The sequence below is a fragment of the Leptonychotes weddellii genome, chromosome 14 (genome assembly GCF_054177405.1).
Source record: "Leptonychotes weddellii isolate Sample4059 chromosome 14, ASM5417740v2, whole genome shotgun sequence".
Lineage (NCBI taxonomy): Eukaryota > Metazoa > Chordata > Mammalia > Carnivora > Phocidae > Leptonychotes > Leptonychotes weddellii.
Window position 1 is genome coordinate 37757735 of NC_138382.1, and position 24964 is coordinate 37782698.

General features: G+C 40.4%; 1 protein-coding gene across 5 annotated transcripts in view; it reads left to right on the forward strand.

The window, feature by feature from the left end:
* The window catches only part of FOCAD (focadhesin), a 305106-nt gene that overhangs the window by 23791 nt on the left and 256351 nt on the right, over positions 1–24964 (forward strand). For 3 of the 5 annotated variants that reach the window (XR_014140004.1, XM_081803024.1, XM_081803027.1), the window contains exons 2-4: positions 8922–9010; positions 12556–12630; positions 15732–15886. Coding sequence is in view for 4 of the 5 variants with exons in the window: in XM_081803024.1 (XP_081659150.1) it covers positions 8954–9010; positions 12556–12630; positions 15732–15886 (287 nt within the window). In the remaining variant the exon portion in view is untranslated. Of the gene's footprint in view, positions 1–2932; positions 3021–4059; positions 4162–8921; positions 9011–12555; positions 12631–15731; positions 15887–24964 lie in introns of those variants that run through there. The other 2 variants (XM_081803025.1, XM_081803026.1) reach the window with 2 other exon arrangements.

The following is a 24964-nucleotide window of genomic DNA, read 5'->3' on the forward strand; positions in this document are numbered from 1 at the left end:
GAAACCTCCGTTTTCACCTGAACTGCCAGGCTGATTAGCCTTTTTGGCAAGTTGCTTAACCTCTTTCACATTCAATTTCTTCATTTCTCTAGTGAAAAAAAAAGTATGGAAGGGAGATAGTCTCAGGTCTACTGTATTATTAAGGAAGTCCTAAAAGAAATCCCAGAATGCAATAGTTCATACAAAGTAGAAGATTGTTTCTCATGTAATAGTTGGAGTTCCAGGTATGGAGTTCTGCTTCATGCTATTATCTAGGGATCCGGGTTCCTTCCATCTTGTTTCCTCAACAGTGAGCTAGAGGCATTGTCTTCATGCAGAGAGTGGAGGAAGCAGTCGGTAGCCTGGAAGGGGCACATCACATTTACTAAAACTCACTGGACAGATAATCACACACATGGTCATACCTAAGCGTACTTAAGACTAGGAAATGTGATGGAGCTGGTCAGGCTACTGTTTTATTAATACAGAAGAAGGAGAACACAGAGTGTAGGATGGTTAGCAGTCTCCGCCACATCTCTGCAGTTCCTGCTTTCTCTGATTATAGTGTTGACCACATGTGTTCGTCACACCACTTAGTGGCCCCCTCTACCTTGACTTGAGTTTGAAATTACTCATTAATATGAAAGTATTTAATATTCTCAGCTTAATGATGACTTAGTGGTCACTAGTTTTTTCTTTCTTTCTTTCTTTCTTCCTTTCTTTTTTTAAAGATTTTATTTGTCAGAGAGAGAGAGGAGTGTGCACAAGCTGAGAGAGTGGCTTGCAGAGGGAGAAGCAGGCTCCTGCTGAGCAAGGAGCCCTATGTGGGGTTCGAACCCAGGACCCTGGGATCATGACCTGAGCCGAAGGCAGGCACTTAACCGACTGAGCCACCCAGGTCTATTTTTCTTATACTTGCTCTGTAGTATTAAAAACTTTCATTGTGATTTCCCCATGATTGTTTCATTTTTATGGATCATGTAGTGAGGAGGGCCCTAATTGTCTTGTCCTATTAATTTGAGAGTGCAAGTGGCAGTTGGATTTCAGAGCTTTTGAAGCAAGAGCTGAGGCTAAGCTTGAGTTTCTAGCAGGTATCAGGATTTCATACAGGGTGAATGAAATAGAATCCAGCTGCCAGGTTCTAAAGAGCATGTGGAGAAGCAATTAGGGACCAAGAAGTGGTGGGTGAGAAGCTATGCAGGCAGAAGAACAAGGAACACATAAATACTGAATAGCAGAGCCGGGTAGGTGGTTGAAAAGGATGGACAGGTTGTTTTCCCTTCTTTAAGAAGCTGGGCAAAGCAACTAGGAGAGACAAGAATATACCCCTGTGCCACAGTCTTGATAAACTTGGAAGATCAGCTCAAATTTTTTGATGGTGCTATCAGCTTTTGTATAAGCTATTAAGATAAAAGTAATGAGGGGCGCCTGGGTGGCCCTCTGACCCTCCCCCCTCTCATGTGCTCTCTCTCTCTCTCTCATTCTCTCTGTCTCAAATAAATAAATAAGATCTTTAAAAAAAAAAGATAAAAGTAATGAAAAGTTGTCAAATATATGTTTAAAATCCTCAGGCTGATGGTTCCATAGCTTAATTTGTGGGAGGAAGAAATGAAATGAATACATAACTGATAATTGCAGTAGTTGTAAGTTTTAGAAGGAAAAAAAGTCCTACTAGATTTTGTGTCCCTGAAACAGAGGGCCCCATTAGTGAATGAAGTATGTATTTTTGTCAGTCTGTTAATGTATACTGGCTTTAAGAACATACTCTCTAAAAAAAAAAAAAACAAAACCATACTCTCTATAGCTCTGGCTTGACCTACATTGCTTCCCTGAGTCCTTCCTATAAAGGAATTTGATGGTCAAGGGTGCTCAAAGTCCTCTTTCTCTGTGATCATTAGACACTCCCCCCAACATCCCATCCCCAACTACCCCATATAATCCCTTGCTGGGTTCCCATAGCAAGTGTGAATGTAATTACATAGATCTCTTGTTTTCCAGATTGTGCACTTCATTGAAGTTTGACACTAAACACTTTTGTGTGATGTATAGTTGTGTATTTCCATATCCCAGAGAAAGTTGAAAACCAGAAGTGCTCTATCTGCTGCTCCTTTATTACTTCTAGAATGCAGGTGATAGATTTATTTTCTTGGAAATATGCTGGAACACCTTGGCAGATAAGGTGATAATTGCTTAAGTTAAACAAATGCTTTGATTCCCTTGGAACTTAAAGACCTCATTAAAAATTCTCTTTCTGATTTAGATTTAGACAAGCCAAAAAAGGCACCGTGACAGGTTGGAGATAAATCTTTAAAAATCAAACGCTTTTTTGTAACAAGTGGTTTATGGAGCATATTGTGAGTGGTTTCCCTTTTGTAAAGAATGTCATGGGAAGAAGTAATGTGTAAATTGTTTTCTTTAATGCATGAAATGCCCAAGGGAAGTTGAGATTAGAAATAAAGTAGGACACAAGCTAGACTGCCAATGCTAAAGCGAGCATTATGTACTCTTTTTTTTTTTTTTTGAAATTCCGAGAATATGATGTTCTGATACCTTGAAAGGCCAAATGGTTGTGATTAACCTTGAAGTTTAAGTCTCTAGTAGATGAAAGACAGTTGCAGTTTGTAGCCCAAGGATAGCAAGTAAAGGGTGATATCACACCATAATGCAGCTTGGGGAGTGGTTTTTAGAATGTTTAGTGGCTGTGTATTAGGAAAGGTCAAGTGGTTGTACTTTAAAAAATGTATTCATTCTCTAAAGTGTCACACAGATCTTGGGGCTGTCTTTTGTAAACTTAGGTGTTTGTCGCCTGTACTTAGGTCATTTTGGTGAAAACGGTGCTTTCTTACTCTGTTGGCCTACCTCCTGGAGACAAAGTCGTTCTTTCTGTATGGTTTGGCTTTTTCACTGCATAATAAGCTATTAGCCTAACCAGCTGCTCTAACTGTCCCCAAAGCGTTTTGGAATTCCACCATTCTGGGCCTGGATCAGAGAGTATAACCGCGCATTTTCTTCTATTTCGCTCTGTCACTGTTGACATTTGGGTGAGTCTCCTCTGTGATATGTTTATAAGCATCTGCTACTCTGGAGAGTCTGAAATCTCCTTTTTACTGAGTTAGATTAGATCATCAGAAAACTGTACTTGCACTGTATTCGCTGAGGCTCTTTTGCTGAATTACATGGTATGTTATACCCATGGCTTTATCCAGGGTTTGTTTAAAAAAGAAGTAATATAAAATTCCCTTTAGCTTATGTTACTGAGAATATTGCTTATTATATCACTCTATATTCCATATATAAAGGCTAACCTGAGAAATTTCCCTCAGAGTTCAGGGGCATGAAAAAGCTTGTTTTCTTTGATAAAAGGTACTTCTCCCCGCACCCCCCCCCATCTTTTAGATAATAAAAGATGTGTTATTTACCTTATATATATTTACTTGTGCTTGGGAACACAGAGCCAAATTTGAATGTTAATGTTAGCAATTGTGTGAACACATTTTATAAATTAATTTAAAAAATAGTCATTAATTAAACCAGGAGTCAGCAAACTATGGCCCACCCTCCCCCTGTGCTTGTAAATAAAGTTCTATCGGAGCATAGCCATGGGCGATTGTTCATGTATTGTCTATGGCTGCTTCCATGCTACTGTGGCAGACTGGAGTATTTGCTATCCGACCCTTTAGAAAAAAAATATTTCCAATCCTACTGCAAATAGCCACATGATGGTATGCGCCAGCCAAAACACTGGAAGAATATAAAACAGGGTGACTTCTAGAAAATGGGCTACTTGGGAAAGACTTAGCAGAAAAGATGGGCTATGAAAGAAATTTCATCTTTAAATAGTGGAACATACAGAGAAGGGCATTTTATGGGGGCGAGAACAGCATAAGTAAAATTCCTTAGGAATGAGCACATTTTGAGCAACATGGGACTAATTTGAAAACTGTTGTAGCCAGATTGGAATTAGACAGCAGTGACAATGAAACCGACTGGGAGATGCCTGATGGAGGACTTAAAAGCGAGGAATCAGAATTTGCATTTAATCTGACAGTCTTGTGAAACCCTGCTCTGAATTCTTCGCAGGGAAGTGATGTGATGGAAATCGCGTTTTAGGACAATTCATCTGACAGCAGTGTATGGGATGTGCTCATGCGTGGAGATCCCCAGGACTAAGCAGTTACTGAAGTAAGCCAAGCAGGAGGAACTGATAAGAGGAGGGTAAAATGGGGCTGAGAGGTAGGCTCTGAGGTGCCGGGAAGGATAAAAGCGACTTTGTGATTGAGTGGATGCAGAGGATGGTAGCAAGGAACTCTTGAGAGAACTGGGAAAAGTGGAACCAAAATGGTAAACGTGTTTGTGAGAGAAAATAGGTTCTTTCTCTCTTTCCCACCCTCCCTCCCTTTCTCTCTTTCTTTGTTTCTTTCACTTTAAAGTTTTTGTCTTTACTTATTTAAATTCAATTAGTTAACATGTAGTGTATCATTACTTTCAAAGGTTGGGGTCACTGATTCATCAGTCTCAAATAATACCCAGTGCTCATTACATCACGTGCCCTCCTTAATGCCCATCACCCACTTACCCCATCAATCCCCCTCCAGAAACCCTCAGTTTGTTCCCTATAATTAAGAGTCTTTGTCTCCCTCTCTGATTTTGTCTTATTTTTCCCTCCCTTCCCCTATGATCCTCTGTTTTGTTTCTTAAATTCCACATATGAATGAAACCATATGATAATTGTCTTTCTCTGATTAACTTTTTCACTTAGCATAATACCCTCTAGTTCTATCCACATTGATGTAAGTGGTAAGATTTCATTCTTTTTGATGGCTAATATTCCATTGTACATGTACACCACATCTTTATCCATTCATCTGTTGATGGGCATCTGGGCTCTTTCCATAGTTTGCCTATTGTGGACATTGCTGCTATGAACATTGGGGTGCAAGTGCCCCTTCAGATCACAGTGTTTGTATCCTTTGGGTGAATACCTAGTAGTGCAGTTGCTGGGTCTATATTTTTAACTTCTTGAGGAACCTCCATACTGTTTTCCTGAGTGGCTGCACCAGCTTGCATTCCTATCAACAGTGTAGGAGGGTTCCCCTTTCTCCTCATCCTCGCCAACATCTGTCGTTTCCTGACTTGTTAATTTTAGCCATTCTGACTGGTGTGAGGTGGTATCTCATTGTGATTTTGATTTGGATTTCCCTGATGATGAGTGATGTTGAGCATTTTTTCATGAAAGCGTTTTTTTTTTTTTTTAAGCACTCTCTGCATCTAACATGGGGCTTGAACTCTGAGATCAGGAGTCGCGTGCTCTTCCAACGGAGCCAGCCAGGTGCCCCAGTATGTGCTTTCTTTTTGACATCTCCTATTGCTGGCTTTATAAGAGAGAGTAGGGAAGTGTTTGGAGACATGGACGGGCTCTGGGAGAGTTTCCATGAAGGAAGAGAGCACAGGCAAGGAACTCGGCAGCGGGAAGGAAGATGGGGTACAGGAAATGGAACGGACAGAGGAACTGGAGTCAGTAGAGCAGTTGCCCAGTGTGTTTCCCAGGAAAGGCTGGTTGTCTAGACTGTTAACAGATATTTGTAGAAAAAAAGGGTGCCATGATCAGATAAATTTGGTAAACTCTGGGTTAAGCAAAGTCAGTGAGACGTCTTGTTTTAATACCTCTCAGATTCTATAATTAATGTGCATCATCATTTATATCTTCAACTAAGATCTGTCTCTTCAGTTATAGATTCATGTGTTCATGAATCATTTCAACCTGACATCTCCATTTGGATATCTATTAGACATCTGAAACTTACCAGTTCCAAATGAAATTCCCAGTCTTTCCCCACAAAACTGGTTTCCCTATCTCAGTTGATGGCAACCTCATCTTTTTCTCTTAGTAAAAAATGCCATGGTAAATGATGTATGAATCGTTCTGTTTAATGTATAAAATGCCCAAAGGAATTGAGATTAAAATTAGAGGTGCTCAGATCAAAAACTTTGGAGTCATCTCTGACTCTTTCTTCTATACTCTCAACCAATCATCAGGAACCACATTGGCTCTACCTTCAAATATATCTAGAATCTGAGCACTCCTCATCTCAAGTGATCCTATTAAAATCTTACCACTCTTTTTCAGTAGTAGCTTACCATTTCACTGGGGATAGATCCATCAGTCCTTCTGGTAACCTGCATGGCCTTTTATGATCTGACTTTTTTTTTTTTTAAGATTTTATTTATTTATATGCCAGAGAGAGAGAGAGAGCACAAGTAGGCAGAGCGGCAGGCAGAGGGAGAGGGAGATGCAGGCTCCCCGCTGAGCAGGGAGCCCCATGCGGGGCTCAATCCCGGGACCCTGGGATCATGACCTGAGCTGAAGGCACTTAACAGACTGAGCCACCCAGGCGTCCCTGTGATCTGATTTCTTACTGACTTTCTGATTTCCCATTCTCTTCCTCCTTCATTCACTTTTTTTTTTTTTTTTAAAGATTTTACTTATTTGAGAGAGAGAGAGAACATGAGTAGAGGGAGAGGGGCAGCAGGTGAGAGAGAAGCAGGCTTCCTGCAGAGCAGGGAGCCCCACATGGGGCTCCATCCCAGGACTCTGGGATCACCACCTGAGCCAAAGGCAGACATTTAACGACTGAGCCACCCAGGCACCCCTTTCATTCACTCTTGGCTTCTTTCTTTGCTCTCTTCTAGCCCTGGCTTTAAGCACTTGATGAGCTTTGGGCTTTTGCACTAACTGTTTACTGTACCTGTGACATCTTTGCCCAGATATCTATATGGCTAACTCACCAGATGTCATCCTCTTTAGAAGAGACTGACCCTGGTTGCCATATTTAAAATAGAATGTGTTTCTGTAATACTTTAAGCTCCATGAGTGTAGGGATTTTTGTCTTTTTTGTTCCCTGAGGTTGCCTAAGCACCCAGAGCAGTGCCTTAGACACTTAATAGGCAGCTAATAAGTATTTGAGTGAATGAGTGAATGAAAATTCAAGGTGCCAATATATATTCCCTCCAAAACCTTTTACCCTCGTGGAGATCTCTTCATCCTAGGTTTCCCAAGGACACATTTTGGGAAATGGTGTTATGATAGCTTACAGAATTCCAAGGAGCAGAAAATTCCAAGAAAGAGGGTATGGACACATCTGGAGAGTTGAAGTTTTGACTTGCGTAAACTAATGAGTAGATTTTGATAGGAGACATAATTTGCAATCTTGGAACAAGCTGTTTCAGTGCTGCAAAATGTCAAATTCAGGGGACTAAAGTTGGCTCTAGATGTTGAAGAAGGTTGGGATAAATGATCCATTCAGAGACTTTAGTTGGAGGAAGGGGAGGAAAGTACGAGAGCCATGCATTCAGCACAGGGCACCTCCATTTGTGAGAGCAGGAGAGCTTGGTTTTGCTGCTTGTTATTTTTATAAGGTAACCTGGATTACCTGGATTTTTTTTTTTTTTTTTAAGATTTTATTTATTTATTTGACAGAGAGACAGCGAGACAGGGAACACAAGCAGGGGGTGTGGGAGAGGGAGAAGCAGGCTTCCCGCTGAGCAGGGAGCCCGATGCGGGGCTCGATCCCAGGACCCTGGGATCATGACCTGAGCCGAAGGTGGACGCTCAATGACTGAGCCACCCAGGCGCCCCTGGAATTTTTTTTTTAAATATGTATGTATATATTTTTAAGTAAGCTCCATGCCCAGCATGAAGCCCAACACGGGGATTGAACTCACGACCCCGAGATCAAGAGATCAGGAGATCAGGAGTGGGATGCTTAACCCACTGAACCACCCAGGCGCCCCTAAAGCATCTTATTTTTCTAAGTAGTGTAATTTGGTGGGTTCAGTGCTGCATGGGCTGGATAAATTGAGATCCTTAGGAAATCCTCTCAGTATTTCAAAGCCTTCTCTTGACCACTTTGCCCTCCTCCATCCTTTTTGCATGCTTGAAAAAATTTTTTTCCTTTCCTTTTCCTTTCCATTTTAGTATATGTGCTGCCTAAGCGAGCACTTTTCTTCCTTCCTTCCTCTCCTCTCCTCTCCTCTCCTCTCCTCTCCTCCAATCTCCTCCAGTCTCCTCCCCTCCCCCTCCCTTCCTCTCCTCCTCCTCTCCTTTCCGGGTTTTTTTTTTTTTTTTTTTGTGAGAGCCCAGTAGGAATGAGAGGTGTGATGTAAATATTAAAAGTTGGTGTTAATTGGGGCGCCTGGGTGGCTCAGTCGTCTGCCTTCGGCTCAGGTCATGATCCCAGGGTCCTGGGATCGAGCCCTGCATCGGGCTCCCTGCTCAGCGGGAAGCCCGCTTCTCCCTCTCCCACTCCCCCTGCTTGTGTTCCTGCACTCTCTATCTCTCTCTCTGTCAAATAAATAAATAAAATCTTTAAAAAAAAAAAAAAAAGTTGGTGTTAATTGCTTGCTCTTTTAGCAGACAAGCAATCTGTTTCAGTGTGTGAGTTTCTAGGTCATTTCTGTACCCCCTGAAAAAAGCTCACCTAGGCTTTACACTTGTCACCAGCAGTTAGATGAGTGATTAAATGAAAGCTTGTATTCAAACTGTGGTAGAGTTTAAACAATTTTGTGAAAATTTGATTCTTTCTCTCTTAGAAGTTTTGATCTTTGAAAGAATTTCTACTTCAAACATGTGGTTGAACTTTTAAAATCCTGTTATTTCGGCTTGAGCTTTTGGATTTTTTTGGGTTTCGATAGTGTGAATTAATCTGTTCCAGGATTTGCTCTAATGGGAAAAACCAAGAGTGGTTGAGCATTTTAGTTTATTTATCAATCACGGCATTTGTGGGCCGAAGTGGTTGGTGAGCATATTCCAGCAATTACGCTGCAGAGCCCTATGCTTTATTTCCATTGTTGTCTTTGGAATGAATTACTTTTATGTTATTTGAGGAATAATTGGTTTGAAATCCTTTTTCGGACTAACAAATACTCTCTTGTTTTGATTACAGAGTCTGCATATATACATGTAAGAGAAGCAAAAATGTCAGATGATATCAGGAAAAGGTTTGAATTTCCAAATTCTCTTATCCAATCACAGGTAATTTTTATTTAATTATTTTTGCTTCATGGTAACAAATGAACCGCTTTGGTGGATTGTTAGTAGAACTTTACATTTTCAACATTAAATGTTTTATTCTATATATAGGATTCTACATATATATTGCTTTATTAACTTTTATATAAGTTAATTTGAAAATTTATATTTGAGGGGCACCTGGCTGGCTCTGTCAGTGGAGCATGCTAATCTTGATCTTAAGGTTGTGAGTTCCTGCCCCACGCTGGGTGTAGCTATTACTTTATTTTTATTTATTTATTTATTTTTATTTATTTATTTTTTTTTAAAGATTTTATTTATTTATTTGAGACAGAGAGAATGAGAGACAGAGAGCATGAGAGGGAGGAGGGTCAGAGGGAGAAGCAGACTCTCCGCCGAGCAGGGAGCCTGATGCGGGACTCGATCCCGGGACTCCAGGATCATGACCCGAGCTGAAGGCAGTCGCTTAACCAACTGAGCCACCCAGGCGCCCTACTTTATTTTTATTTTATTATTTTTTAAAGATTTTATTTATTTGAGAGAGAGTGAGGAAGAGGGAGAGGGACAGAGAATCTGAAGCAGACTCTGCACTGAGCACAGAGCCCGACATGGGACTTGGTCCCATAACCGTGAGATCATGACCTGAGCGGGAACCAAGAGTTGGGTGCTTAACCGACTGAGCCACCCAAGTGCCCTCATATCTTGTAGAGATTATTTTTAAAAAATTAAATTAAAAAACCCTGAAAATTTATATGTGACATAGGAAGGTGAATATTTGAAATTGACCAATCTCAGCTTTTTTTTTTTTTTAAGATTTTATTTATTTAAGAGCGAGAGAAAGAGGGAGAGGGAGAGCATAGAGAGAGAAGCAGACTCCCTGCTGAGCAGAGTGCCCGACGTGGGGCTCAGTAAAGGACCCTGAGATTATGACCTGAGCCGAAGGCAGATGCTTAACCAACTGAGCCACCCAGGTGCCCCCCAATCTCAGTTTCGATTTATATCATACTTTTCTTAGACGTAATAAAACCTTGATTAACTAGGAGGACCCTGGATCTGTATTTTTTTTTTTTTAAGTCTATAATGAATTTTTGGGAATAGAAGTAAATGGCTGTACATCTACGGAGTATGAGAGATTGACATTTAAAAGGTATATTTTACCCCTGTACAGTTATTAAGAATAAGAGATTTTGACCATAATACCTAACATTCAGTAAGTAAAATGTCCTGGATTAAAAAATTTGATGTCTATCCTAACACAGGCAGGGGTTGGTGATAATTTATTTTAGAGAGCTTTTCAGTTATTAGGGTTCAAACAAAGGTGGTTTTCTGGTTAGCCTTCCCCTAACTGGAAGCATTCTAGTTAGTCAAGGTACCCTAATAGCTTACTGTCTTTTCTTGTGAGAGTGAAGCCAGGGGACCAGCAGAAGCCGGCCCGAAGACCGAACGACGTACAGCGTCTTGGATGCTTTCAGCAGTTTTCTCCGGAGATGCCTGCTGTGGGAATTGACTTAGCTGGGTAGTGGGGAACCCTTCCATGAGGAGTAGAACACTCCTTATGCAAGATTCCCTTCTACCTGACTGGGTTGGAGTCCTATCTTGTGCAGCACAGGTCCTTACCATGAAGAGGAAGATGAAGGCTTGGAGGATACCGTCCACAGTTTCTATTTTTCTGTGCTTGGAGTCCCTTCATTAGCGTAGATAACCGAGAAATGCCTATGTGTTTTACTGTTAAATGAGAAGTGTACATGTATTGTTTCATGGAGGATGTGTCTTTCGACTATTGTGGAAAACTTAAGTAGCAATATAGGGTCATTTATCCTTGGATTTTGTACTTTAAAATCAATTTAGCCTCTATTCTCTGATTTGTTAGAAGGATACATAGAAAGGCAAACTGGAGAAGTTGGACCTGGTGGGGGGATGTTTGTCAGTAAGCTGATCTTCTTTTAGTCTTTTTTTCTAAATATGAACGGGAGTTGTTGTTTCTTTTTTTTTTTTTTTTTGTCCCTGTTATGTGTCATACTGGTTTTATTTGGTTCTTGCAACTGTCCCTTGTTCTCTGTGAATACTTCTTATTGTTCTTTTGTAACCATTGCTCAGTGTTAGCACCATATTTCATTGATTCACACACACTTTTTCACATTTTAGCATCTTTGAAATTGGGTCGCATCTAGTAACTCGTGGCAGTAGTTTTTACACAGCTGGTATTGCCTGCATGTGAACTTGGCTGGGATTTTCTAAAGGAACTCTTTCACTAATATAAAATCAAAATTTGAAATTATAAGGCACATTATGTAACAGATAAATGGGCAGCCTTTCTTCCTTAGAGGTAGAAATAAAATAATGGTGCATCTTGCAGTTGATGGCCAGTTGCATTCAATGAAATATGGTATATTTTGTAAACAGGCACCAAAACTGTTCACTGGTCTTAATTCTTGTTACTGTCCCTTAAACTAGGAGGTAAGAGACAGTTAATTGATCGAAACTTAATATTCATGTAAATGCGTGATTTATATTATAAAACTGAGATCATCAAGCATTGAGGTCTTAAATCATTTCCAGTGTGTGAAATACAAAAACAAAGGAGGAGGTGCTGTGTTTTTGTGTGACCTTTTCTGGAGACTACAAGACTGACAGGATTCACAGTTGTATCATACGTTGGTCCAAGTGCAGGATCAACACTTGCTGCAGTTAGAGAGTTTTTCCCAGCCCCTGCGCAGGATGGCTATCATTGTTGCTAGCCTACAGCTCTAAAACAGCAGAGCAGTGCTGGGGAGTGGTGCAGAACCAGGAGAATGGAGTTGAGGTGGTAGGAAAGAACGATACATATGTATTTATGTTATCAACACTCCTTTATAAATAGAGTCTTAGATTTAACCTTTTTGGCCTTTTGACCAAAGCAGGATATGGGAACGTTTCAGAGATTTATGAGACTAAAAGCTTATGCAAGGGCTAAAACCTATGAGAAAATAATAAAGAAATTAAATCATAGAGCCTAAACGAGAGAGAATGGTTGTGGTAGGGGGAGACCTATTGGTTCAGTTCTGTATGGGCCGTGGTCATAAAGATGGGGATGAGTTTTCTCCATCTTCATTAAGGACATGATGAAGCATGATGGATTGCATTTAGATGCAAAAATGATTTTAAAAGCTGTGGAGTTTCTCATTTGTCTCACGGTTTAATTGATGAAGCAATCTCACATTATCTTCTAATACTAAGTGACAGCGATTTGAACTGAAAATCTGGCAATTTTCTTAATATCTATGAACTGTAGATTGCTTATTGGAATAAAAATGCTTACCTTGAGAGTTGTTAGGAAGCTAAGAAATTATGTACGTAGAATGCCTAATTCAGTGCCTTCCACAGAGCACACTCTCAGATGAGTGGGAATTTTATTATGACTTGACTGGCTGGCACACTCATACTCCTATCACCTCGTTTTTTTTTTTTTTTTATATCAACTAGTATTGACAGGAGTTACCTTCAAATGCACTAATTGGAGAGAACTTCTGATGCCATGTATTTATTGATTTTTTTTTTTTTTTTTTAAGGCGGTGGGTCATCTTATTGCTGCAGTCCTGAAGGAAAATGGTTTTTCAGAAAAGATCCATCAATCTACAAACCAGGTCTGTATTCAACTTTGCACTTGAGTTCTATTCAGATACTGTTCCCAGCTGCATATAGGCACTCCTTCTGTTTCAGGTCACTGTAGAAATGATTTTGAACTGGTTTTGTTTGTTTGTTTTTTGGTTTGCCAAGTTCTCCTTCAAAATTATTACTATTACTATTATTATTATTATTTTTTAAAGATTGTATTTATTTGTCAGAGAGAGGGAGAGAGAGAGCATGAGCACAAGCAGGGGGAGCAGCACAGGGAGAAATAGGCAGAGGGAGAAGCAGGCTCCCCTCTGAGCAAGGAGCCTCATGTGGGATTTGATCCCAGAACCCTGGGATCATGACCTGAGCTGAAGGCAGATGCTTAACCGACTGAGCCACCCAGGCGTCCCCCTTCTTCCAAATTCTTTACAATTTTAAAATTGGTTACAACAGACTCCGGGAATGAGATATGGAAGGGATGGTAAAGGGGAGTATTCTTGTGACTCTTAGTGAAAAATAGCATGGGTGGAATGAGGATAGACATACCTTAGAGAAGGTTGGTAGGATTACCTCTGAGGGAATCTTTCTGTTTAATGGAGAAAGTGAACATAGCGGCTCTGTTTGGATGTAGGAGATTTTTCCTACTTTAGGGTGCCCCAAGTATGAGTTCTATGTTCGTAAGGTCATGCTTTGGTACTTGGAGCTGAAGGAAAATGTCCATACATCCATGCATAGGGCAGGTGAATGCTAAGATTGAAACTGTGCTCAGCTTCCTGAGATGTAGACCACTTGGGTTTTGGTCAACCAGTGTTGTAGATTTTGACTTGCTGGTTGGAAACTGTGTGGTGCTCTCAGGTAAACTCTTTGGAGAATGTAGATGATGGAAATAAGATTTTTTTTTTTCACAGAAGAAATAATTGATTTTCTTTCTCTCACGTTGCTTTTTTTTTTTTTTTTACCACATTGCTTTTGATTAGCTACTCCAAGTTACATCTCTCTCCAGCGTCTGCTGCCATATTGAAATTAGTGTAGAGGCAAATTTCACTAATTGGCATTTATCTGGTATTTGTATGTAGTTGTATAAATTAGGTTTTCTGAGAGCACTGATCTTAATCCTGCCTATAATCACATTATGTACTGTGAGGTGATCTAGTGGTTTTACTTAAACAGCCGGGATTTATTGAATTGTCAAATCCCTGTGACTGTTTTCTCTTCTATTAATAAATGAATGCTTACTTCCACAAGGGCACAGTAATACCTGAGGCAGGAGTTTTTTTTATTCATTTATTTCGTTTTTCTGGTTAAAATGGACTACTGACATTTGGAACCCTTTGATATTGGCCATACAGGTGAATAAAATTTCCTTCTGAATAAAAGAACTGGTATATAAAGATTTCTTTCCTGCAGTGACTGTTAACTGTATTGTTCTGTTATAGTGGGATCCTTAGATTGAAAAGGCTCTCAAAGCCAGCTACAGTGGGAAAGTGGGCACAATATGTTGATTTTCATTCTTTTAGTTATTCTTTTGTTTTTTTTAGATTTTATTTATTTATTTGACAGAGAGAGACACAGTGAGAGAGGGAACACAAGCAGGGGGAGTGGGAGAGGGAGAAGCAGACTTTCCGCAGAGCAGGGAGCCCCATGCGGGGCTCGATCCCAGGACCCTGGGATCATGACCTGAGCTGAAGGCAGACGCTTAACTGACTGAGCCACCCAGGCGCCCCTCTTTTAGTTATTCTGTGGGAGCTGAGGATCCTTTTTTCTCAAATTATATATTTTTCTAATAACTTATGTCAGGAAGAGGGAAAAATAGCTTCATGATGTGTTCTTTAATAAAACAAAACAAAACCCAAACCGCATGTAAATCTAAATGGACTTAACCCACAGTACATTCAAATATGGGTTTATCATTAGTCATGAACCTCTGGTGGGGTGGGTCATGGATGCTTGAGGAAGTTATGAAAGCTCGAAGCTCTGCATTTATAGGATTTTTCAAAATAAAGATCTTACATTTACTTATGTGCCCTTCTGGTGCTTTTCTATCAAAGATGACAGATTAATGGTCGGAGGGGGCAAAAAGTCAGTTTCTTTCTTTCTTTTTTTAAAGATTTTATTTATTTACTTGAGAGAGAGAGGGAGGGAGCATGAGCAGGGGGAGGGGCAGAGGGAGAAGCAGGCTCCCCACTGAGCAGGGAGCCGGATGTGGGGCTCGATCCCAGGACCCCGAGATCATGACCTGATTTGAAGGCAGATGCTTAACCAGCTGAGCCACCCAGCCATCCCGAGTCGGTTTCTTTCTTGACCACAACAGTTTTCTAGGCTTTTGTTGGAAGCCATGGAAATACCAGTTTGCTGTTCCCCCCTCTTAACTGTCCTTCCTCTGGGCCCACATTAGACTTTAGTAAATTGGGGCAGGGGCAGTGTGGGGGTGGTGGAGTGCATGTAGGTGGTAGAGATTGCTGGTAGGAGAGCAGAAACACGTTCTGAAAATGTTACTGCATTTAGGGCTTAAACCACAGGAATGATTTGGAGTTCATCCTAGAGTAACTGCTGTGCGGTTATTGATGGTGTCTGGTTAAAGGGCTTGGTTGGAGCGCTGTCCGAGAGCCGAGTCTTAGTTTTGATCCCCTGTCAGTTTCCTTGGTTTGCCCAAACATAAGTCATACCCCTGTCTGCAGCCAGCCTTATTCTGCAGCCGGGACACCAGATGGGCAAGAGTGGCTTTTATCAGAACACATCCATTATCTGTCCCGGAAAACTGACTTTAGTTTATTCTGCAAATGGTGGGACAACAGTGTCATCTTTGTATCGGAAAGCTAGCCCACTGTGAACAAATTACGATTTGAAGAATGGCTGGGGGTGTACATGCCTTTGCTGCTCATCGGATGTGTCTTTTATTTTTTATTTTTTTTAAAGATTTTATTTATTTATTTGTCAGAAAGAGAGAGCGAGCACAAGCAGGGGGAGGGGCAGGCAGAGGGAGAAGCAGGCTCCCTGCTGAGCAAGGAGCCAGATATGTGGGACTCGATCCCAGGACACTGGGATCATGACCTTAGGAAGGCAGATGCTTAACTGACTGAGCCACCCAGGCATCCCCAGACGTGTCTTTTAATCACTGGTTTGATTTCAGACTCCGGCTTTGAACTTGCTGTGGGAGAAGTGTTGCAGTGATAATGTGGTGGTTCGAACAGCCTGCTGTGAGGGTCTAGTGGCCCTTGTTGCTCAGGATCACGCAGAGTTCAGCTATGTGCTCAATGGGATACTCAACCTGATTCCATCAACCAGGTATTCTTTCTTTCATGTTTGATCAGTAAAACACATTTTTAGAAAAAAAAATAAAGTCACTAATTTGCCATTAAAGGTCAACGTTCACTCTACTTGTCAGTTGTTTTTCTTTCCCTTAAGATGTCACGAAGTTGGTATTTTATATGTGCTGATTTGGACTCTATAGTCTTGGAATTTGTGGTCATTTGCTGTACGTAAGACTTCAGGGCTTTCTGAGGCACCATTTTTTTTTTTTTTTAAGATTTTATTTATTTATTTGACACAGAAAGCGCAAGAAGGCAAAGTGGCAGGCAGAGGGAGAAGGAGAAGCAGGCTCCCCGCTGAGCAGAGAGCCTGATGTGGGGCTCAATCCCAGGACCCTGGGTTCATGATCTGAGCGGAAGGCAGACGCCTAACCCATTGAGCCACCCAGGCGTCCCTAACTTACTGATTGATCTTAAGCAGGCCATGTAGATTTTTCCTTATGCCCTTTTTTCAGATGCAGGTAATGGTATTTGTTTCCCCCTAAATCTTTTCAAATGCCTTAAAATTCATAAACATAAAACCTATTTGCATTGTGCACTTGTACTATTTATATTCAAAAGTAAGTATCAGCAGCTAAGGAGCCAGGGTAATGTCTCTGTCTACGTAAGGAATAATTAGAGCAGGTTAGATTATACCTTTTTTTTTTTTAAGATTCTGTTTTTAAGTAATTTCTACACCCAACATGGGGCTTGAACTTACAGCTCCGAGATCAAGAGTTGCATGTTCTACCAGCTGAGTCAGCCAGGTGCCCGAGATTATACCTTTAATTCCAGAAGGTTATGTTAGAAAATTATGCTGTGTGGGATGTCCTTCATACCTCATTATAAGTCTGTCATTACTATTGTAAACTGAAAAGCATAAGATTTGCTGATAGTGAATCAACATGTCATCTGTATATGTTATAATTTGTTAGTGACCTTAGAATTTTTTTTAAGATTTAAAAGTGTATTTTTTGGGGGCACCTAGGTGGCTCAGTCAGTTCAGTGTCTGACTCCTGATTTTAGCTCAGGTCAAGATCTCAGTGTTGTGAGATTGAGCCCTGCTTCAGGCTCCGTGCCCAGCTTAAGATTCTCTCTCTCTCTCTCTCTGCCCGTCACCTAAAAAATTTAAAAAAAAAAAAAAATTTTTTTTTTAATAAGCAACACAATCACATGGAAAAAGTCCTACAGGGTATATGAGGCCAGGTGTCTGTCTTGTCTTACTCCTATAATTCAGTTTTTCTCCTCAGAGGCAAAACTCTTACCAGGTCTTATTTTCTTTTTAAAGATGTTGTATGTACATATAACTGACAATTTATGTGTTTATATTTTTCCTTAAGAAAAAAAAACTAATATCCTACTGCACACAGTATTTATTTTTCATTCTTTAGTGAAAAAATATATCTTGGAGACTGGAGATTGTTCTTTAACAAAAATAAAGTGCTTTCTAATTTTTTCGAGTCGTATAATATTCCATTGTATGAATGTGCCATAATTTACCAATTCCCTATTTTCATTTTTTTCCTTTTTTTGCAATTATAGTCAGTGCTTCAATGAGTAATCTGATACATATAGATGACCATTAGTTTTCAAGGGTCATCGGAAACATGGTCAAGTCATAGAAGAAAGCATTGTATTTTATAGTAAACCTATATAGGAATTTTAACGATTGGAAGCTCCTGGGGGGAAATCTTTAAGTTTCTTATCTGAGAATGTTCTTGACTAACTTATAAGCCACAGGGAGATAGAGACAGGGTAGACCTTGAAGCTAACCAGTTTAATTTTTGAATCAATTCAATGACGGAATGTGTTATATAAGTGCTATGTCTTCTTTATTGTTGCCAGTAGAGATAATAATTATGTGTGAATAATTTTTTCATTTGTCTTACTTCAAGTAGCAGAGCTTTGTGGTTTGCAATGATTACAAAGACTATGCTTTGCACTGTTTGTCTTTAAAAAAAAAGAATCAAATTTAAGAAATTAAATTTAATTTAATTAAAAACAGGAGACCCAAACAGCCTTCTCCTTCAAATGCTGTTCAGGGAATTTTCTGACACAGAAAACCATCTTTTTACCATGAGATGGAAGCAGAAAGAAAACTGGGGCACCAGTATTTATATTGCACAAAATAGCCTTTAAAACAAAGACTGTACCAAGAAACAGAGAAGAACACTATATAATGAGAAAGGAACAATCTAACAGGAGGATATAACAATTCTAAATATTTATGCCCCAGCATGGGAGCACTAAATACATAAAACAACTGTTGATAGACATAGAGGAAGAAAACAGTAATAGAAGACTGCAACACCCCACTTACATCAATGGACAGATCATCCGGACAGAAAGTCAACAAGGAAACAGTGGTTTTGAATGACACATTGGACCAGATGGACCTAACAGGATATATCTAGAACATTCCATCCAAAAATAGTGGAATACACATTTCTTTTCAAGTGCACGTGGAACATTGTCCTGAATAGATGACATGTTAGGCCACAAAACAAATCTCAATAAATTAAAAAAGATTGAAATCCTATCTTGCGTGTTTTCTGACCACAGCAGTATAAAACTAGAAATAAAAATCAAACAAACATACACCCCGCCCCCCATCTTTATCTTTGGGATATAAAAGCAGGAATGACTTTGTCATTTCCCTGTGCTTCTTGCCTGAGACATTTTGGATCTTCAATTTCCAGCATTTAAATTTCTACTTGTCTCTGGATTTCTCTTCTTCAGAGAGAGATTTATCAGAATCTAGAGGCACCCTGGGAACAGAGCCACATAGTAATTGCTCAGCTTTGACGTAGAACAGTAATTCTAAAGGGTAATCCTTTTATTTTGCCTACCTGCTAGTGTAGCATCCTTCAGGAACTGAGAGAGAGATTGAGAGAGGGAGGGAGTGAGCCATAGGGAGAAGCAGCCTTCCGTAGAAGAGAGATTTAGAGAATGTAGCTTCTGGAGCTTTCTCAGCATTGCAGGAAATGTTGAAAGGCACAAGGAGAGATGGAAGGAAAAGTCTGTGAGGTCATCTCCCCTAGCTTTATAACCTGCTTCTCGGCCCTTTGTCAGTCTAGTCTATAAATTCTCTTGGAACATGTATGGGAGCCCTCCCCCCACCCCTGGCCATTCAACCTGCAATTTGAGAAACGTTGGTCTAGAGCCTGCTACATTGTATAGTCTAACTTTGTAAAAGACTTGACATTTGCAAAGCTCTGGTTGTCTAAACTTCAGGGAGTGGCTGGGAAAGTGTCTGGCTCTGTTTGAGAGACTGTTCCTTCAAAGGAATAGTTTGATGTCTAAGAGTGTTCTGGGTTCAAAGCCGAGGCAACATGAAACAATTGTAAACTAGTTTTTATAGCTTCTGTAAACAAAGAAATGGATTTAAGAGGTCTAAAATGTTCTTTTAATCAGTAAGGAAATTTGAAAAAAAAAATTATTCCCTAGGGAGGGTGAAGGAAAGAAGGGGGACCACAAAGGAAACACAGTAAGGAAATCATTATCACCAGTTAAATGTGAATTTTGAAATTAAACAAACTGAAATTAAAGTGAATGATACATGGTAGCATGTACTTTTCTTGTCTCTTCAGGAACTGCTTGTTTTAAGTTTAGATTGTTTTAGATTTTGTTTATTTTTGTTTTTACATTGAATTTATCCTGAGATAACGATTCCCAAAGCAAGTTTTTCCATTTTTCTGTTCTTAGATTCGCCCGCCCCCCTTTTCCCGCACTAGCTTCTAGAAAGCTCAGGCAGCCATTGTTGCCGTTGCTTAGTAACGGGATTGTGCATAAAAACTGTACTCTCCTGTGGAACCAGGTAGTCAGTGTTCGATATTGAGATGTCATGACAGCCTGTAATTTCCGTTCCACTGCTTCCCCAACCCCTTCTTTTAAAAATGTGTTTGGGAGGATGGTTATGCGCTAGATAAACTAGGCTAGCCCTTGATTTGTGTGCCTTTTGTGCTTTTTAAATAAGGGAGAGACCTGCAATTTATGTGTCTGGGGAAAATAAAGTGTGTTAAGGTGTGAGAGATTAAAGTCTGTTTTCTGAGATTCCTAAAGGCAAGCCTACTTTTTATTTTTACTTATTTTTATTTTTTAAAGATTTTTATTATTTGAGAGAGAGAGGGCAGGAGGCAGGGGAAGGGCAGAGAGAGAGGGAGAGAGAGAATCCTAAGCCGACTCCACACTGAGCGCAGATCCTGATGCGGGCGGGGCTTGATCCCAGGACCTTGAGATCATGACCTGAGCCCAATCCAAGATTCGGACGCTTAGCTGACTGAGCCACCCAGGTGCCTTGCAAAGCCTGCTTTTTAATGAAATCTTGCATAGACTATTAAAGATGCCCATGGTGGTCCTGACTAAAGCTGATGGATTCAGGGAGTCTTTGATTGTGGATTGATGGAAGGTCCAAGTTGTTTAAAAATTATTCTAAGAACTATTGGGAGTTAATGTTTAGGGTAATTTAATGAGAAAAATTCTGTGTTTCAGGCTCTTTTTTTTATTGATGACTGTTCCTTGGGAAACTTAATTGTTCTGTTCTCTTGTAGGCAATGGCTAGCAACTGAGGAGACACTGTATTCATATCTTGTATTATTGAAGCTTTTCTGTATTATTTGGATTCTCCGTTTTTATTTTATTTGGCAGGAGAAGAAGCATCAAGGAAGGATGACTTCATGAGGTTCCCCCAAGATTTAAGGGGTCTAGTCATAGCATGCTTTCATCTAGTTGGGGCGTCAGTATTTTTCTTGAATTTGAGATGGTTTCAGGTTTATATCTACATGGGTATCATTGCTTATTTCACTCTTATCTGAGAGTGACAGAATCATTAGACCATGTCTGTTTCCCCATCTTGTCTTCTAAATATTCCTGTAAGCTGTTTAGCTTGTTTCCAGATGTTCTCCTTTTCTTTTCTCCAATCCTTTTTCTTTCCCTAAAATCCCAGAACCTCTCTCAGCTTGCAGCTCGTAACCAGAAAAGTGATTCCAGGCACTTTTTTCGTCTAGGACATTCTGCCCTATTTTCATGTTCCTTGATCTGGTTGAAGGCTTTGTTTGTCTCAAAATCTTCCATTGTAAGAGCCATGTGCTAAGATGTTTGTGCTAAGATGTTTCTGGGTGATTTAGGAAAAGCAACTACTGAAACACATGTTACTTTTATAGTGGGAAAAGGCTTCAGAAGAAATCAGGCTATTTTCTGGGACTGAGAAGACAAATGAGTATGCAGAACTTCCCCAAGCAAAAAGTCAACAGCATTCTATTTCTTAGATTTTTTTTAAAGCATTATTTTTTGTCATTTATTCAAGCCTGGGTTCCCCAGAACTGTTTTTGATTTCCTTCCTTTCTTCCTGGTCTTCTTTGTCTCTCTCTCTCTCTTTTCTCATATAATTTTATAACAAATTTAGAAAATGATTTGATCATTAATCTAGTGTTTAACATTCTCTTATTTGCTGGTGACTTACTGTGCTTAAAGCTGACCAATTATCCTTTCTGGTGAAAAAAGAGACTGGGCCACATTTGTACTATTGTCCCCATCATACCCAGGGATGCCCCATTCGGAGATAATTTGTGTCATACAATGAGCATTCGTAATTCTCATCCCTGGTCCAAAAATTAGTATGGCTACTTCCTTGTACCTCATATTTGGAATATTTCAAAAGCAAAGAACCAGGCATTATTTGAGGTCTTTCCAAAAAGAGACTGAGCATACATGAGCAGTGTTTCATGTTGTAATCAAATCAACCCCAAACAAAGGAAACCTGATGCATGCTATTCATATGCACGATAGTAACTGTGCTATATTTACCTAGAGAAAAGCCATCTTTGTGGGTGGTTTTAATTACTGTAGTTTGTACAGCTTGACCAAAAATGTTTACTTTTCTGTCTTATTTATTTATTTCTTTGGAATACTCAATGTCATTCCTGACCTGCACTCCCTCTCATGATAAGATCTGGGTCTCAGCTCTTAGGCTTAGTGAAAATTGAGGTTCCTTTTTGCATTGCCTCTTGCCATTCTGGTAGGGCAGGCCTGAAGTTTCTTTTTTTTTTTTTAAAGATTTATTTATTTATTTGACAGAGAGAGACACAGTGAGAGAGGGAACACAAGCAGGGGGAGAGGGAGAGGGAGAAGCAGGGAGCCTGATTCAGGGCTCGATCTTAGGACCCTGGGATCATGACCTGAGCTGAAGGCAGACGCTTAACGTCTGAGCCACCCAGGAACCCCAGGCCTAAAGTTTCTGTTGCTGTCACTGAGAGGGTTCTTGAATCAATTCAGCTTTTTCTGGCACCTTCCCAAGGAAGAACTTGTTCCAGCTGATCTTCACTGAAGGACTTTTGGCAGCAGGTTACTGAGTGTGTTAGGACTCTTTGGGCTACAAGTTACAGAAACCCACTTGAACTAATTTGAGCACAAAAGGGTGCTTTTTATTTTTTGGTAAATGGGTGTCCCCTAGGACCCAAGAACAGGGATGCAGCCGGGCCTCAGAAATGAATTGGATACAGACTGTGTGTTTCCCCCCTCTTGCCGCAGACTGAGTCTCTCTGCCTCTAATCTCCAGGGCACCACCTGCTCCTGCGTTAATAGCTCTTTTGTATAAGAGACAGCCCAACTGAGGTTGGCCACAATTACAGATTTCCAAGGACCCGTGTGTGTGAGACTCTGGACTGGTCAGGTCTGCCAGGGGCTATGTGTTCGTTTCCTAAGGCTGTTGCAACAAAATTGACCACAACTTGGTGGCTTAAAATAACAGAAATTTATTATTTCACAATTCTGGAGGCTAGAAGTCCCAAACCAAGAAGGCCACAGGATTGGTTCCTTCTGGAGGCTGGGAGCACGCGTTCCATTTCTCTCTCTTAGCTTCTGGTGGCTGTTGCAACCTTTGGCGTTCCTCGGCTTGTGGCTGCATAACTCTGTCTTTTCAGGCCCTGCTTGTCTGTGTGTCTGTCTCTGCTCTCCCTCCCCTTTCTCTCAGAAGCACACCAGTCATTGAATCTAAGGCCCACCCTGGATGATCTGATCTCGAGATCCTTAATTATATCTGCAGAGACCCTATTTCCAAACAAAGTCACCTTCACGGGTACCAGAGGATAGGACTTAGATGTATCCTTCTGGGAGACACAATTTAACCCTCTAGAGGCTGTGTCTGCAGTGTGTGAGCATATGTGTGCTAGGTTCCCTACACAGTAACCACACGAATGGGGAAGGAGTGGCGAGTCCCCACACAAGAGGCTGGAACACTGATTCCAAGGAGTCTTCTTCACTGGGATTGAACTTGGAGGGAAAGCCATGACTTAGGTATCTTTTAGCCCCTCAGCTCAGCTGTAGCTTTGAACTATAATTGTGCTTAAGTGACTGGTGTTAGACCGGTGTTGCTCAGAGAGGACTAGAGGGAGGAGACATTGAGTGGATAGAGTCACTGTCAAAGGTAGTAACATAACCGTGTTCCTGTGTTGGCGAGATGCCGCCATGTTTTCCATTGTCATCGTCCTCTGGAATGTTCTTTTGAAACTATGTATTACCTCTCCAAACAGCAGCAATGGTAGAAACCACCACTGCCTTGGTTGCCAGGGGGACTGAGGGAAGGAAACTAGCATATAGTGTGACACAAAAAAATTACCAAGAAAATCTTGGGCACAGTTGGTGTTAAAAAGAGGAATTTCTCCTATGATTTTAAAAACTTTTTATAGAGAATTTCAAAAGTAGGTAGAATAGTGTTATGAACCCTCATGTTCCTTTCACGCATCCCTACAGCCACTAAACCTGCTCCTTCCATAGCCCACCCTGTCCATGCTTGGAAGCAAATCCCAGACACCGTATAATTTCTTCTTTAGATATTTAACTGTGTATCTCCTTTTAGAAAACAATAATAATGTCATTATTATACCTGGATATATATGTGTGTATCTATAATTTTTTTAAATGTATAGTCAGTGTTCAGATTTCCATTTGTCCCATATTCTTTTTTTTTTGATTTGTTTCTGAATGACCATCCAAGAATTTGTTGTTATATCTTTTACACCTTTTTTAATCGATGGGATCGCCCCCCTCACATCTACTCATCTCTGTCTCTGTGTCTCTCTTTTTTTTTAAATATATATTTTTTAAGATTTTATTTATCAGAGAGAGACAGACAGGCAGGCAGAGGGAGAAGCAAGGCTCCTTGCTGAGCAAGGAGTCCGATGTGGGACTCGATCCCAGGACCCTGGGATCATGACCTGAGCCGAAGGCAGATGCTTAACTAACTGAGCCACTCAGGTGTCCCTGTCTCTCTTTCTTGGACTCTGCTGAATGCATCTCCATGGTGTACTTTAACTTATTTCTCTATATTTCCTGTAAAATGGAAGTTTGCTTTAGAAATTTGATGAGATTTATGTTCAGTTTTTTTTCTTATTGGGAGGGGTGTTAGGGGAGGGAAGACTTCTCATAGATGGTAATGTGTTCCCTAGTCAGGAGGGAAATAATATCTGATTTTTTTTTTTTTAAAGATTTTATTTATTTATTTGTCAGAGAGAGAGACACCACGTGCACAAACAGGGGAAGTGGCAGGCCTAGCAGGCAGAGGGAGAGGTAGGCTCCCCGGCGAGCAGGGAGCCCGATGCTGGACTCGACCCCAGGACCCTGGGATCATGACCCGAGCCGAAGGCAGACGCCCAACCGATTGTTTTCTTTTTTGGAAATGTTAGCTGTTGATGCTGAATGGTTAGATCCATTAATTCGTTAGGACCTTCAACATGGTTGAAATTCTATCATTTTTTCTTGGCTTGCTTCCTGAAATATTGCAATAAAGAGACTCTTCCCCGCATCTATTATTTGGTTAACCCAGTAGTACAGCTTGTACAGGAAAGGCAGGATATATAGTGGATTTTTTCTCAAATAAATTTGGTCAACTTCAAAATAGTCAGCTTTTTCATAGCATCCTTCAGTGTTGACCAGTTTGATTTTATTTTATAAAGAATTATAATGTGTTCATGGATTTAGACTTAATTGATGTATTTCAGTTTTCTTCCCTCTTTTTTAAAAATCCTTTTTTGAGACTTGAGTATCTTTTCACTGTTTTTGAGTTTGTTCCAGACCCACT